This window comes from Indicator indicator, chromosome 16, assembly GCF_027791375.1.
Source record: "Indicator indicator isolate 239-I01 chromosome 16, UM_Iind_1.1, whole genome shotgun sequence".
Lineage (NCBI taxonomy): Eukaryota > Metazoa > Chordata > Aves > Piciformes > Indicatoridae > Indicator > Indicator indicator.
The window spans coordinates 24,107,280-24,124,616 of NC_072025.1; the positions used below are offsets into that span (position 1 = coordinate 24,107,280).

General features: G+C 46.7%; 1 protein-coding gene across 1 annotated transcript in view; it reads right to left on the bottom strand.

The window, feature by feature from the left end:
- Nucleotides 1-3,017: 3,017 nt before the first annotated feature.
- Nucleotides 3,018-17,337, bottom strand: part of CHSY1 (chondroitin sulfate synthase 1) — an 84,546-nt gene continuing 70,226 nt past the window's right edge. The window contains exon 3 of the mRNA XM_054388184.1: nucleotides 3,018-4,610. Coding sequence (XP_054244159.1) covers nucleotides 3,018-4,610 — 1,593 coding nt within the window. The remainder of the gene's footprint in view (nucleotides 4,611-17,337) is intronic.

Consider the following 17,337-nt stretch of genomic DNA (forward strand, 5'->3'; position numbering starts at 1 on the left):
CCTTAAACAGCTTATTCCATTTACATGCATCTTCTTGGGGGCTAAAAACAGTCCTACACCATCACCATGTCAATAAACACAGCCTAAGCATGCGGCTTTTATTCCCCTCTTTTGGTACAGTTCCTTAGGGTTCAGATCCCTCAAGCTCTTTTTTTCAGCCATAAATCCAAGTTGCTGTATTTTCCTTTTTCGTCCTCCCTCTTGCAATCCCTCAGCTTCTTTTGGGATTTAATTTCTAGATTAAAAAGGCTGACAACAAGAACAACCTCTGATAAAATTGGCAGAGCTGGTTAGAAGAAGTGCTCTACACACTTCCTGATTGTCTTTACTGGGTTGTCAACACAAACTATTAGGAAACCATTCAGCCTTGTCATCAGATGCAGCTGAAATGTACAGCCACGGGGGGGTTTCAGGTACCAAAAGCACTTTTAATGCTTTCACAAGGAAAAAGTCTGTGAGAGCTGCCCAGATGCCCAGAGAGCTACCTCTGTGAGAGCTGCCCAGATGCCCTGGGACTCACACAGCTCACCAGCATGGCACCAACAGTAGCATGCACCAGGGCCTGACAAACCAGGCTCCCAGCTCAAGGGAGACAGGGAACTACTGGAGAGAGCCCAACAAAGGCTACAAAGCTTCTGAGGGCTCTGGAGCAGCTCTGTCAGGAGGAAAGGCTGAGAGCCCTGCGGCTGAGAGCCTGGGGAAGAGCAGCCCCAGAGGGGATCTGAGCAATGCTCAGCAAGAGATACAGGGTGGAATTTGTGAGGATGGGGCCAGACTCTCTTCAGTGGTGCCCAGGGACAGCACAAGTGGCTGTGTGTGGTTCCATGATGAAAGTCTCCTTCTCTGGAGACTTTCAAGACCCATGTGGAGGTGTTCCTGTGTGACCTGTGCTAGATTCTATGGTCCTGCTCTGGCAGGGGAGTTGGACTTGATTTTTGAAGGTCCCTTCCAACTCCTAACATCCTGTCAATCCTATGATCCTATGACTTACTTCACAAAACTGCTTCACCTTCTTGGCCATATAAGAAGACATGGACTGAGGCAGACAACACAAGGAGCTCTGATTGCAAATAAAAAATCTTTATTGCATCTTAGAAGCAAAGTCTGCAAAAAACAAAGCAAAACAAAAAAAAAAAAAAAAAAAGAAAAGAGAGATTTTCCATGCACTGAATCCATCCAAGTACCTACATCCTTGGGACTGTCACCAAAAACACAATGAACATTATAAGACATCGACTCTACACTAGCTGCAGTTCATACTCCATACACATGTAGCCAAAGGTTATGTCTCCAGTGGCATAGCAATTACTCCATCAGATCCCTTCAAACAGCAATGACCTAGGCATTGGTTTTCCTCCATTCCTTCACTGGTCTCCACTTCCCAAAGAGTAGACAAAGTGGAACTGAGACCAATGAGATGAATGGTGCTGGAGGGTAACAATAGAAAAAGAAATTGTTGGCTGGTTTTCCTGTTTTGTTTCTGAGTGAGATATTTACAGGTAGGCAGGTCCCAAGAGATCTTCACTGACCATTCGCTAAGTCTCAGGGCAAAGGGTTCCCTTTCTGGCTTTAAGGCACTTTGATTTGTGTATCTTGTCTTACCTTGCTACGTGGTAATTCACAGGAATCACACTTTCCTTGTGTCCAGCTTCCCCGTCCCCAGTTCCTCATAGAATACCAAAAAAACTTCGTAAGCTGACTGATGTCATTCAAAAAAAATGTTAAAAGAAGTCTGGGGGGTGAGGAAAGGAAAAAAAAAGAAGGAGATCCATGAAAAAATATTTCAGAAAGTAATCTTTGGAGATCATTTACTGCAGTATGATGTACATTACCTTATCAGTGAGAAGATGCAATACATTCCATATATATATATATATATATATATATATATATATATATAATTACACACACACATATATATATATAACATATTAAAATAACTAACAGATATTCAAGGAAAGGTCAAGAACCTAAAGCAATGGATATTAAATAAATTAAAGGTCTATCAGATACAGAAAATAAGAAACAAACAAGAAATAATCCCAAAACAAAAGTAGCAATCAGATGTCGTAACTGTTCCCATGGACCTCACGTCGCCAACAGAACTAACTCAGCGCAGTCAGGCGCAGGACACTCGGTGCAGAAGGTTTCTCAAAGCTCTCCTTAGGGATCACCAATTGTTTGCTGCTGGAAGAGATTCACATTTCCCGTCCTCTTCCCCTGCCTCGTGGTGCTTTGGTGCTCCATGGTGACATTCCCTCAGCTCTGGACAGGACAGCACTTGAGGACAACACAAGGAACCCACCATGGGTTCCTAAAACACAGTGACCATACATGGACCAAATAGCAAAGACAACAATTTCTACAAGGAGTAACAAGCGGACAGGTTGTGCTTACTTCCATCCCTCCCTTGAAGTCCCCTGGCCAGAGTAAGTGGAAGCGTATTTTGAAGCTGAAATCGTTGCCCGTCTGGTAAAACCCTCCTGTGGTGACCACCCTGATCATTCCCACCCCAATCTGTCTCCTTCTAACACAGTTTAAAACACACTGACCACCCTGAACCAAAGGAGTAGAATCTTTGCATGGCAACCACCACAACCAAAGGCTCAAGACACTCCCTGGCTTGCATGCTCCAGTCCCAGTGTACCGGATCCCAGCAACAAGGACAGCAATGGGAAAGGTAGGGAACAATCTTTTTGTTCATAGGGAAATTCTAATTCAGGTCACATCTCTGCTGATGGGCTGAGATAACTCTTATTAAAAAATTAATTTGTTTTTCATTTGAAGGCAAATGTTGATTACAGTTTTGTTCAAACCCAAGAACACAGCAATGACAGCAACAACAACAACAAAAGCCCCAAAAGCTTTGTTCTTCTCAAAATGAGCACTTTGTAAGAAAATGACGATTCCTAAAATATATCCTGTGTGGTCTTTTAAAAGTGAATTATCAAAAAACATTTTCCCCAAAAAATAAATTAGATAATTAAAAAAGAAGTCTTTGCCAGCATAGCTGGACATCAGGCTGTCCTCACCGAGCCATTCATATTGCTGCTTTTCCCAAAACTGGGGTCGTTTTTTTCAAACCAGATCTCAGCCAGCTGCTGCGTGGACCCATAAGTTGAGGCTTTGGACCCCAAGCACATTTTGTATTGTTTTGGATCAAGATTAGGGTCACAAAAAACAGGGTGGTGCACGTGGACTACTCCAATCTCTTGGCTTCGGAAAGTTTTTAAGCCAGCTTGAATGACTTTGTTAAACAGGTCGACATCTTCAAGGCCCCAGCCTTGGATGGAGATGTCAAAGCCACCTGCTCGAAGGAGATCACCTTTGTAAATACAGGTGATACCAAAGCCATAGTTCCTCCAGAAACCCGTTTTCTGGGTGAAGGCAAAATGATTGTCACTAGGAACTTTTCCACTATAAACAATCTTTGGATCATACTGGCTAAAAATGATGGGGAAGTATACTTGTTGACCCAAAACTGTATTGGCTCTACACCGCTGCAGGAAGTCTGTGGTAAACACTAAGTCAACATCACAGAAGAAGAGTAAAGACTCATTCTGGAACTGAGAAGATCCAACTTCCAGAGCCAGTGCCCTGGAGAACCCCCCTGCCACAGGTAAGACCTGCATGTCAGCCTTGGGGTACTTGGAGCGGTAATCTCTCATCAGCTCGATCTGCTTCACCTTGTCGGGGTTAGAATCAGAGTTGAAGAGCAGGATGACCAGCTTGACGTTCTGGTTTGGGATGAGGCACGTCTTTTCAAAGTTCCCCATGAACCTTGCAAACATGTCAAAGCGTCCAGAGAGAGGAATCAGGATGTTGATCTTCTTGTCTTTGAGCTCCTTCCTCTCTACTTTTGATCTGCTGAGCTGGAAGGGAACAAACATCTTCAGCGAGTTGGAGAGGAAGGACAAGGATCCCGAATCCTGGTTGATTTTGCTGGCCAGCTCCTTGGCATCCATCTCTTCGTGCTCCACAAACTGGATCTTGCTGAAGGTCTGCTGCAAGTAGGCATGCCTCCTGACAGGGACGGTCATCTTCTTCCCCTTATGCTTCTTGTAGAGAAGCAGCAAGTCGAGCACATACTCGGCACCGTACATGGGGTTGACCCTGCGGTAGCCGTACTGTATCTCCTTGAAATCGATGATCCGCCCCCGGGTCTTGGCGTTGGCGTTGATCATCTCCATCACCTGCATAACGATGTCATCCAGCGCCTCATGCTGAGAAGAGTCCATCCCTCTCCGAGGGGGCTGCCCATCGGCACCCGAATACAAATACTTCCCTGTCAGAAACTCCCACTCCAAGATCTCTTCCCGATGCTGGGGTTGGAATCGCATGAAGGAGGGAGGCATCCCCAGCTGCAGGTCATCCTTGTGGATTTCTGTGTTGCTGTACTTGCTCATCAGGACGATCTCACGGTGCAGCTGCACAGTCCGGTGGCGCAGCTCTGCTATCTTGCGACTCAATATGTAGCTGTGAAGCCTGTACTGGTAGGGGGGGTTCTTATTGGGGTGCAGGGTTATGGCTCTGTGTATTTTGCTGTTCCTCAGGTCTCGGATGTAACCTTTTTTGTTCTGCTCATAGTTCTCATAGAACAGCTGCTGCATCTAGGAGAGACAAAGGAGAAGTCAAGGTGTCAGCAGTGCTGTCCCCAGGAAAGTTCACCCATGCAAAACCTCTGCTGGGAGCAAATTCCTCCTTGCTGGCAGGGCCAGGCAGCTTTCTGAATAAGCTGTTCTTGGGTTTAGGCACAGGTTGTAGCAATACCAGCTGCTATTCAAGGAAATTAAGAGGATTATTCCTTGTAAACTGGTGAAAGAAATATCTACCATGGATTTGGGATTACTACAGCCCATTCTAGAGCTATCACCCTCAGCCAAATAACTGAGCAGTAAGTCCACTGTAAGCTCATTTTTCCACAACACCACAGCCATCACCAGGGAAGCAACCACAAAGTGTGTGCTACAAAACCCTTACTATTCACCTCCTTCCCAGGGGCTTTAATAATAATGATAAAGAGCAAAGGGACATCACTTCCATAGTAAGCAACTACGACAACATCTTTTCCATTACACCCAAATGCTATTTAGGCATTAAAAATCCAGTTTGTTGAATGTTTTAGTCAAGATGCCAAATACCTTATCTCAAGAGCTGAGACGCAAAGCTACAGCTTTCCCATCATTTTTAAATGTCAACAGAAGTGAAATGCTCCTGGGATTCCCAGCAGTAGCTCCAGAAGGCAGGTAAAACAGGATGGGTAAGTACAGGAGAATAAAAGCATCCTTAAAGTGGAAATTGCTATTTCCAAACAAGAAGACAGAGCTAGGGAGAGGTTTACAAGCCCTATGGAAAGCCATGGCCCAAGAATTGCAAACAGGCTTTGCAGTTTGTAGGAGCTGATACGATGAAAGGCATGTGCAGAGCAGGATGATAATGGGGACAACAGGCTTGAAAAAAATGGAACAGCCAAGAGGAAAAGGCCCTCAAGGACACACACATATATCAGCTAAAACAGTAGACATTTAAAAAGATCAGAGGCTAACTCTGTCACAACACAAATGTCATCAACCTGGCAGAGGAGCCCGGGTGTGGGATTTGCTGTAGGTAATGCAGAAGAAAGCACATGGAGATAAAGATGAGCAGAGAGCTAACACAAAAGAGAATGACTCAAATACAAGGGCAACTAAACACAGCATTTCAGGATGAAGTCAGAGACACAAAAAGGAGAAACACAGGCACAAAAGCCTCCCTTTGACAGCATGAGTGATACTTCCACCAGCTGTCCAGCCCCAGTACAAGTCCTGTTTTATTAGGCCTTCAGATGCATTTTTCCCAATGTTGTGTACAGAGAGTGAATGGAAGGGATGAAGGCACACCTGTGTTTGATGGCTTCTGGATTTAACTGCCTCTGTCTTACCAAACCAGATGTGTGTGGACCGAAGGGCAGCGCAGCGGACAGCACCAGGGCAAGCCATGTGAGCTTGGAACGGCTCTGGGGCTTCAATCAGAACAAACAGACTTCTCTCAGAGGAGAGAGGGAGGAATTTCAGCTGGACTGAGAAAGAAAGACTGTGTTTTTCATGGGTCACCAACAGTCCCCTACTCCTCTTTTCTGCTCAAGCTCACATTCATGCCCATGCTCCTCACACCGATCCCTGCTGTCTTTATGCTGTCTGTGAGCAGTTCAGGCTTTATTATAGAATCATAGAATCAACTGGGTTGGAAGAGACCTCCAAGATCATCCAGTCCAACCGATCACCCAGCCCTATCCAATCAACTAGACCATGGCACTAAGGTCTCATCCAGTCTTCTCTTTAAATTCTCCAGGGTCAGCAACTCCACCACCTCCCTGGGCAGCCCATTCCAACGGCAAATCTCTCTCTCTGTGAAGAACTTCCTCCTAATATCCAGCCTATACCTCCCCTGGCACAGCTTGAGACTGTGTCGCCTCCTTCTGCTGCTGGTTGCTTGGGAGAAGAGACCAACCCCCACCTGGTTACAACCTCCCTTCAGGTACTTGTAGACAGCAATGAGGTCTCCTCTGAGCCTCCTCTTCTCCAGGCTAAACACCCCCAGCTCCCTCAGCCTCTCCTCACAGGGCTGTGCTCCAGACCCGTCCTCAGCTTCGTTGCCCTTCTCTGGACACATTCCAGTACCTCAACATCTCTCTTGAATTGAGGAGCCCAGAACTGGACACAGCACTCAAGGTGTGGCCTGACCAGTGCTGAGTACAGGGGAAGAATAACCTCCCTGCTCCTGCTGGCCACACTATTCCTGATGAAGGCCAGGATGCCATTGGCTCTCTTGGCCACTTGGGCACACTGCTGGCTCATGTTCAGCCTACTAGCAACCAGCACCCCCAGGTCCCTCTCTGTCTGGCTGCTCTCCAGCCACTCTGTCCCCAGCCTGTAGCACTGCTTGGGGTTGTTGTGGCCAAAGTGTAGAACCCTGCACTTAGCCTTGTTAAATCTCATCCCATTGGCCTCTGCCCACCCATCCAGCCTGACAAGGTCCCTCTGCAGGGCCCTTCTACGCTCCAATAGATCAACACCTGCTCCTAACTCCTCATCTGCAAATTTACTGATGATGGACTCAATTCCCTCATCCAGATCATCAACAAAGATATCGAACAGGATGGGGCCCAGCACTGATCCCTGGGGGACACCACTAGTGACTGGCTGCCAACTGGATGTGGCACCATTCACCACCACTCTCTGGGTATCGCCCTCCAGCCAGTTCTTGACCCATTTCAGAGTGAATCTGTCCAAACCACGAGCTGCCAGCTTTGCCAGGAGCTTCTTGTGGCAGACGGTGACAAAGGCTTTGCTGAAGTCTAGGCAGACTACATCACAGCCTGCCCTGCATTCACCAGACGGGTAACCTGATCATAAAAGCAGATCAGGTTGGTCAGGCAGGACCTGCCCCTACTGAATCCATGCTGGCTGGGCCTGATCCCTTGACCATCCTGTAGGTCCTGTGTGATTTCACTCTAGATGAGCTGTTCCATAACCTTGCCTGGCACCGTCAGGCTGACAAGTCTGGAATTTCCTGGTTCCTCCTTCAGGCCCTTTTTGTGGCTGGGCATCATCTTGGCCAGCTTCCAGTCATCAGGGACCTCACCTGTAAGCCAGGACTGCTGATAAATGATGGAGAGCAGCTTGGCTCTCTCAGCACCCTAGGATGGATCCCACCAGGTCCCATGGATTCGTAAGGATCCAAGTGGCTCAGCAGGTCCCTTACTGCTTCCTCCTGGATTACGGGGGAACTATACCGGTCCCCGACTCCATCTGCCAGTCCAGGAGGTCAGTTGTCCTGAAGACAGCCTGTCCCACTATTGAAAATTGAGGCAAAGAAGGTGTTAAGTACCTCTGCCTTATCCTCATCTTTTGTTACTATATTCCCCTCCACATCCAATCAGGAGCGGAGGTTGTCCTTGCCTCTTCTTTTGCCATTAATATATTTGTAGAAATATTTTTTATTCTCCTTTACAGCAGTGGCCAGTCTAAGTTCTAAATGGGCTTTTGCCTCTCTATTTTTTTTTCCTACAAGACCTAGCAACATCCTTAAACTCATCCTGGGGTATCTCCCCTTTTTTCCAAAGGTGATATCCCCTCTTTTTTTCCCTTAATTCCATTAGAAGCTCCTTGCCCATCCAGGCTGTCTCCCTTGTCGGCTCCTCTTCCGGCACATGGGCACAGCCTTCAAGAGTTCTTTCCTGAAGTAAGTCCAGCCTTCCTGGACCCCTTTGTTTTTGGGGGCTGTTTCCCAAGGAACTTTCTGAGTTAGTTCCTTGAATAAGCCAAAGTCTGCCCTTCGGAAGTCCAGGGTGGAGGTTTTGGTGCTGCCCCTCCTGGTTTCACCGTATATTGAAAACTCAATTATTTTGTGGTCACTGGACCCCAGGCAGCCTCCCACCACCACATCTCCCACCACCCCTTCTCTATTGGTAAACAGCAAGTTGAGCAGGGCTGAACCCCTGGTAGGCTCACAAAACAGCTGGGATAAGAAGCTATCCTCCATACACTCCAGGAACCTTCTAGACTGCCTCTTCTCTGCAGTATTCAATTCCCAGCAGATGTCTGGCAGGTTAAAGTCACCCACAAGAACAAGGGGAAGCGATCTTGAGGCAGCCTCCAGCTGCTTGAAGAAAATTAAATCAACATCTTCTTCCTGATTAGGTGGTCTGTAACAGACTCCAACCAGGATGTCAAACTTGTTGGCCTTCCCCCTAATTCTTACCCATAGGAACGCAACCTGATCATCCTTAGTCTCAACCTTCATGACTTCCAGAGTCTCCCTAATATACAGGGCCACTCCTCCACCCCTTCTCCCTCTCCTGTCTCTCCTGAAGAGTCTGTAGCCCTCGATTACAGCACTCCAGTTGTGAGAGTCATCCCACCACATTTCTGTGACGGCAACAACATCATAGTTTTCCTCCTGTACCAAGACTTCCAGCTCCTCTTGTTCATTACCCATGCTGTGTGCATTAGCGTACATACACTTCAGCTGGGCTGCTGGTTTTGCTCCTGTCTGTGGCTTACCACCCTCAGCCTCCTTTGGTTCATCTCTAGTACTGTTGTGCTCACTCCCCTTCCCCTTCAAGCCTAGTTTAAAGCCCTTTGTACAAGTCCTGCCAGCTTGTGTGCCAAGATCTTTCTCCCCCTCTGTGACAGGTGTACCCCATCTGTTGCTAGCAGACCTGGGCCTGTATAGAGTTCCCCAAGATGAAAGAACCCATTAAATAGATGTCATGCAGCCAAAGGAGAACATCTTGGTGATGGCCTCCTGGTAAGCCACAGATGAACTGCCTGTCAAGATGTATATCCCTTCAGGAGTCACACAAGATTTAAGAGAGTGCTAAGGCAGAGGTTGATCTAATCCTATGTTCAGCTCACAGATACCCAAACTGAGCGGACCTTTTGCTTTCCTGAGATGCCTGTTCTTGCACTCACCCCTGTACTGTTTCCTCTTCTTAATAACACTTGATTGGTATCTATTGAACCTTGCTGCTTCTGTTGAGAGCTCCACAAGACCTCAAATCACAACCACTTAGGGTCAGTCCTGTAAGAACGACTTATTGCATTGGAGAGCTCACATAGAAAGAACAAGGCCAGTCCAACCCTGCAGGACCCACATGGATAATGGTTGGACTCAATGATCTTCAAGGTCTTTTCCAGCCTTAACAACTCTACGACTCTGATATTTTTACTGACTCCACCGGTCTATCCCCTCTAACACAAAACATAGAGAGAAGTAGAAGTATTAAATGTGTATGAGAACAGATTCCACTGACATTTCAACTGCCAACACAACAACAGGTACAGGCCTTCCCAGGAGTATTCGCAGAATCAATCACCATAGCTGGAAAAGACCTTTAAGATCATCAAGTCCAACCATTATTTAAGTCTACCAGGGCCACTACTACACAGTATCATTGAGAACTGTATCTAGAGGGCTTTTTAATAGACCTAGGGATGGGGATTCAACCACTTCCCTGGGCAGCTTTTTCCAGTCTTTGATAACCATCTTGCTGTAGAAGTTTCTCCTACTGTCATTAGATAAAAATTCTTAAATCATTTCATTAGGCATCAATTATGCAAAGGAAAATTGACAGTAGGACTTAATTTCAAATCTTGTTTTGAATTTAGTAAATAAACAAAATCAAGACCAGGCAGCCTGAATTAATTTTTTTCAAATCTGCCATCAGAAGTAGCTATGAGAGGAAAGCATGAGCTTTGGATTACACAACAAAGTCCTAATAGAACACTGATGGGTAGGAAAACGTTACAAAACTTCCCAGCAGAAGTAAAGATATGAACCCCTAGCAAATGGCCTTCAATCAAACTAACGAGTGGGTCTGAAAGCTCTGGCTTGCCACACAGGAGTAACCCCTTAGCTAGGCTGGATAACGTCTGAACTTCTACTACTACTACTTCTTGCCTCTTCCAAAAACTAACTAACTTTGAAAGCTAGGCTGAAAATAAAGCAAATCTCAGCCAGATTTCACTGGTGCTCCAACACAAAGCAGTTTACAATTGAAACATTTATTAGCGGCCACCTTGCTCCAGTCAGGAAGGTGACAGCTGTAGCAAGCCCTGTGCCCCAGCCAGCCCTGCAGAGCAGCTAATGAGAAGCACCCCAGTGCCAGGATTTTACATAATCCTGTTTTTCCGAAGAATGCCTTGCATGACTGGCACTTGCATTGTTTTTTCCTCCGAAGTCTCCTCTGCTCCTGCTCCAGCGTTCCTCGTCTCCTACGCTCAGCAAGCTGCAGCAGGGACATGCCAGCGTCCTGCAGCCCTGATCCCCAATCAAGGTACAACCCACACCAGTAGCACACGCATGGAAGGGTATCAGAAGGGGCTAATCAATTCCCTACAGAGACCATAACGACTTACAAACTATATCTGCAGTGGCATGAAGTGCTGCAAATGAAGTCCAAGTGGCCAGCCACCGACAGAGCAATTTAACCCTTTCTGGGCTGAGACACCGGCAGACAGGGCCCCAGGGCTTCAGCAGCACTGTGATGCCCATGAGCTTTCCTTCAGGACAAGGAATCCGATGCGGGCTTGTTGTGACAGGACAAGATGCAATGGATTGAAGCTTGAGAAGGGGAGATTAAGACTGGAGATTAAGAAAAAATTCTTCACAGTAAGGGTGGTGAGACACTAGAATAGGTTGCCATGGGAGGTCATGGCTGTCCCCTCCCTGGAGGTGCTCAAAGCCAAGTTGGATGAGGTCTTGAGCAACCTGGGCTGGTGGGAGGTGTCCCTGCCCATGAACCACAGAATGGTGGGGGATGGGAGAGACCTCTAGAGGTCTACATGATGGAGACCAACATCACAGAAGTACAGGATCTTTAAGGTTCCTTCCAACTCAAACCATTCTATCAATCTATGTGGACTGTGTTTTCTCACCCAAAATTTGAAAGAAGTTAGTTCTCTCCATACAGTTTGACAGTTCCCCTAGCATTAATTTGCTGAAGTCATGAAGGCAGTGTTAGTCTCAGGCACTGGCTTCAGCCACTGAGAAGGGCCATGCCTGACAATCACCCATGATTGCTGACGCAGTTTCTACCTCATTTGGGTCCAAACCATTATGCTAAATAATTAGCTCACATGGGCTTTCAACTCCACACAATACTGGAAAGCCTTACGGAACACAACAATTCATCATTACCTCTTGCGTCCATCAATTAACAGATGGGTGGGAGAAGACAGCAGAGAAAGTGATACCTGCGATTTCTTTGTTCCTGCCACATAGCAGCCATTACAGATGCAGGTGGGGAAGGACACAAGGCCAGAATGTGCAGGTCTCTAACAGACACTATGTGCAAGCTTCTCCACACCTCTTACCAGGCTCTGGTGAGTGGAACTCTTGTACACTCTTCTTTAAGCACAACAGGTTTCTCTATGATTTTTTTTTTAAAAGAACCTTTCATGGATATTAATTTTGCAATGATTATATTCTAAGCATGCTTTATTCTAGTGCGGAGCACTGAGAGCATAGGGATACAAAGAAGAGCTACTCTTTATTGGCCACTATTTACTCTAGACCTGTTGAAGCCTTAAAAACCCTAATGTTTCCCAAACCATTAGAGACTGAATATTTAAACTGTGGTACAGCTGTTGTGGGCACTACTGGCTCATGTCCAAAAGACCAACTGAAAGGAGAGAGTGTTATGTTCTTCATTTTAAATGAAGAAGTCTTTTGCAGGCCAAAAAACATGTACTGGAGAAAATGGACTTTAAAAATAAGAGCAGTTTATGCAGAAACTGGCCCACAGCCACCCATCAGCCCTCAAGGGCTTTCTCTCACAGCTCCAGATTGTACTACCACAGCCCAGAAAATGCAGCCCCACAAGTCTCATGAAAAGCCATCGTGGACAAGACATGTTGCATGGCAGGCCTGGAAATGCCCAAGATGTGCTTTAAGTACAAAGCCAGACTAATGAAAAGCTCAAAAGATGGCTAGTGGCTCCTAGAGCTTGAGCACCTCAGTTGGGAGGAAATGAGCAGGCAGGTGCAGCTCTTCTCCTATGGGATTATTATGGGTGCTGGGACAGCCCTTAACCTGCTGCCAAACTGTGCAGTATGCTCATCCCCACCTCCTCCTTGCTTCTCCTTCCAGGGAGGCAGCCATGGCAGGGCAAGGGGGCAGTTCCTGTGAGTTGGCTGAAGTGAAATGGAACATGTTTTGCACCTATACCTCAAGCAATTGCATGAAATAGCTGCAGCTGCATGGACACAGCTTTGCAACTTTGGAGTGATCAAGCAAACCAGAGCACTAGTTTCCTGGGGTTTAAGTCCCCCATACAGCTGAACTGATTCTGCAGCGTTTTGCCCACAGACCCAATGGAAAGGAGCAGTAGGACTTTGTTTACTGCTGACTTGCCTATGGTGTGGAGGGGAGACCATAGTGCCCTCCCTGGATACAACTCTCTGCATTCAGGGTTCTTATTAATGATGATCTTTCCAGTTTCAATCCTGAGCTTTCTCTGCAAACCCACAGCTAAGCACTGACATGACTGAAGTCACTCCTGGGCAGAGTAATTATGGTGGAGCCAAGCAGAGGGAAATGATGGATAAACACTCATCTCCAGTGAACTTGGCCACTCCTTCATCCCTGCAACCTCCCCAGTTGCTGCTACAGGAAAGGATGCAGGAAATGCCACTCGGCGCTGGGAGATCGGACTTCCCCTCACAGCTGACAAGTGAAGCCCTGAGCTCTGGAGCACGACGAAATGCTGTGACCCCTCTGGTGAGTTACTTCTCACACAAATTTCACCACATAGAGGTTCACATTTGCTTTGTTTCATAAACTGAAGAAGGGCAAGAAAATTACCCAGACATCCCAAAAGCCAGTACTCAACATTTCCAGGGCAAGCAGCTGGAGAAGCAGAGGCAGAGCCAGCTGTGCTCTCCTGTGACCTCTGAGTGCAGTAACTCCAGGCCTGCTCTGAAGCAAGAGGTTTATTTGGTACAACACAACCGCCTCTTCTTGTATGACCCTAAGTTAAACAGCGCCTGTCTCGCGCCAGGGCCTCCCAGTGCCTTCTGCCACCACTCCCCTCTCCCAAGTATTCCAGAAATGAAGCCAAGTTATCCAAGGCAAGTTTCAAGCACAGCAAACTCAAGGTCATTGAATTCCCATGGAATCTGTGAATTAAGAGAGCTACTGCTGGAGTTCAATCTTTTGTTAATAATATCTAGTAGCTTCTTAATTAAAAAACTGTCCTCCCAATCTTTTCTTGCTTAAGCAAGTAGAAGAGCTTAAGAAGTAGTTATTAATTTACAGTTGCTCAAACTAAGCCTCAAAAGTATTCCTGGCTTGGAAACAGAAAGAAGAAAACCCACAAAAATGGATGTATCTTCCAAACTGGTATCATGCACTTCACCTCTGACCTTGGGCTTGCTGATCTTATTGCCCAAAACCTACATGTGGGAGCAATTCATGGCACTTGGGAACTGAGATCCTCCAGTTATGAAGCAGAGGAGAAATTTCCTCCTCCTGGTCTAAATGAGGATACGAGATCTGGTCTCTTCTTAGCCATGAAGCAAGGATTCCTTCCTATCTCAGATAAGCTGAATCAGACCATGTGAGTGAAGAAAATGAAGATTAGTGCAATTACATAAAACTCTCAAAAGAAGATAGTTGCCTTCCCCTTTGCTGCATCTGATACGCTGTCTAGATGCTGCTGAGAACTCCATAAAGACTGGAGCTGCTTCCCTAGAGGCAAGGAGTTATGTTTTTAAAGCACAAAGCAGAACACATCCTGAAAGCATTTTGCACCTTAGGAGTAACCTATTAACACAGAATGTGCTTTTCTAGGATATTCAGATTTAACTGTGCAAACCTTAGGACAGCTGGATGCAGTTGTAGTGTCTTTTTCCAAACAGTTCTGATTTAACAGAAATAAAAACAAATAAATCATGACTAAATATTAACAAATGTTCTATGTAAGGGCTATTACAGAAGCAGAATACCACAGGTGCTATTGTCTGAGAAAAGTGTGCTTAAAATTTGTTTCTAGCATAATTTCCAAGTTATGAGTCCTAGGGTTCTGTACATGACTCCCCTTCGCTTGGGTTTAGGCTTTGACCCACAGGGCAAATGATTCAGCTCTGCCTCTCCAGCAGAAAGGGACAGCCTCTGTTCCAGATCCAAACAAACCCAGGAATCCGGCAACCCTCTGCTGATTTGCTTACTTAAAGGCCAGACTCAGGGATGATGCCAAATTACTTGCCCACCAAATATATTGCACCTTGGGACTTCTTTTCCTTGTTGTCAGCTCCATGCTGTTAGCTCTGCAGTACAGGCAAGGCAGAAGGAAAATTTGGTTTTCATTATGAATTTCAACAAGGTCATAAGAGAAAGAGCCACAGCCTTGGAATCTCTATCTGTTCTTTCTTGCGCAAAGTGTTAAGATTCCAGAGGAGCAGCACATGACCCTTGAAGGGTATTTTCCTGGAGATGATGACCAGAAAGCTTCTGACACCCGTGCAACATTTTTTTTTTTGGATGCTGGAAACAGAATTAGAGTGATTCTGTCTCCTCTGAGAGCACATAAGAGAAGACCTCTTCTGGACTGCTGCATGATTCTCCACTCTATGTTTCAAGAGGCAGTAATGTAATCATTTAGAAATACTTTTGTCCATGGAATTCCACAATTCCTGTTTGGGAGCTGCTTTCCACACCCAGTGGTTTGATAGGAGCTGTGAGCCATAATGGGTAATGTGTCCTTTTGGTTACTGAACACTTGGCAAGGCTACTGCAAGCTTACAGGGGCTGGAGAAGAAACACTCCATTTGGAGAAACTTCAGCTGCAGCTTAGGCATCCTTATATCATCTCAACATCAGTTCAATAACAGAAATAAAACCTCTCTGCCAGATTGGTTGGGGACAGCAGTGATTTTGTAGCACACCCCAGGCCAGGTCTCCAGGTTTCTGACAACACCCAATTCATAGAATCACAGAACTATTTTGCTTGGGAGAGGCCTTCAAGATCACCAAGTCCAACCATTAACCCAGCACTGCCAAGCCCACCAGTAAACCATGTCCCTCAGCACCACATCTACACGTTCTTAAATCTCTCCAAGGATGTGGACTCCATCACTTCCTTGGGCAGCCTGTTCCAGGGCTTGACAAACCTTTTGGGGAATAAATTGCTCCTAATATCCAACCTAAACGTCCCCTGGCACTACTTAAGGCCATTTTCTCCAGTTCTGTTGCTTGTTCCTGGGGAGAAGAGATCAACCCCCATCTTGCTCCAACCTCCTTTGAGGGAGCTGCAGAGAGTGAGGTTTCCCCTGAGCCTCCTTTCCTCCAGGCACAACTCCAGCTCCCTGAGCTGATCCTCATAAGGTTCTGCAAGAACCATGGGGACAGGATCAGCCCCAGAGGATCCAGCTGCAGTCCCTTCAGCCATGCCCACATGACCAGTACAGCACTCTTTTGATGCAAGATGTTTCAAGAAACCCCAGTCCTGAGTAGGTACACGACATCCTACATGGAGACAATGTCACAGTAAAAGGTCCAGGCTGAAGGAGCACAAAGCTCTCAATCTTTCTGAGCCTTCAGAGGAGATCGCTGTGAACTTAACTAGGCAAAGACGTGGCCTCACAATAGCCACTGCTGGGGTGTAAAAATGTGGGGGTGTATTTAAAAAATAGATTAATTCTCAAAACTTGCAGCACTTCCAACTTGAGCAGCACCATTTTGGATGAAGAGGGACACAGCTTCCTTCTTCATGGCAGCAGGCCAAGCTTGCTGCTTCTGATCCCTTGCGAAGAGCTGTGGCAGGAAGCTGGAACCGCTGAATCAAACCCTTAAGACAGAGCCAACCACCGAAGCACCTAGGTCAGAGCTGCAGCCCTTTGACCCTGCAGTGCCAGGAGCAGCCTCCAAGTGACTGAGCATCTCTCCTAACTGCATTGCTTCCCTGACAGAGATGGTGAAACCACTCTCCTCTGCCAGCAGCACCCACTAATGAAAACTGATAGAAAACTAGGAATGTGTTAGCTTTGTGCCTTGCTCTGAGTGAGCCCCCACCCAGCTGCCACAACAGCCATGTCCATAGCTGCTGCTGCACTGCATCTCTGCCGGCTGAGTAGCTGGAAAGAGGGAGGTTGTTCAGGACACACTCTTGATACCTCAGCCCCTTCCAAACAGGTGGGACCCTATCCCTAGAAAGTGGCAGCTGCACTCCATCTCATGCAGGTGGGGATGTCTGAAACACAGAGCAAGCCATCAATTAAATAAACTCTGAGAGTGGGCTCATTCCATTCAACTGGATACAGCTGGCTCTGCTCATGTCTCACTGCTGTCACCCAGTTTGCAACAGCACAAAGGACAAGGTGATGGCCAAGTTGCTGCTGTGCTAACCAGACAGCATAGCCATCTCTCCTCCACCCTTAGATTTTAACAAGTGCTCCAACATGGTCCACACTAAGTGCTTTTTCCAGGGTCATGCTGAAGGCACTCAGTACTTAAGGTGACTTAATACCCATAACCCTTCAGCAAACAGGGCATGAAGCAGCCCTAGCTTGCAGGTGATGGGGAGCAACATGGGTATTCAGATGACTTCTTTCAGCTGACAAGTCCCCCCCACCTGACAGCCAGCTCTGCAAGTATTTCAGCACAGTTTGAAGGCCACTGGCCATTGCAGGGTCCACACTACCCCTCCAGCTCAGCAAGCTCAGGAAGAGTCACTGTGGCTAAGCACAGTGCCTGCAATTAACTATGTTTCAGTCCTCCAAAAGCAGAAAGACGCCAAGCAAGGACTGTGATCTCCCCCTCCTCACCAGAGCAAGGCTGGCCTACTCCCAAAGGAAG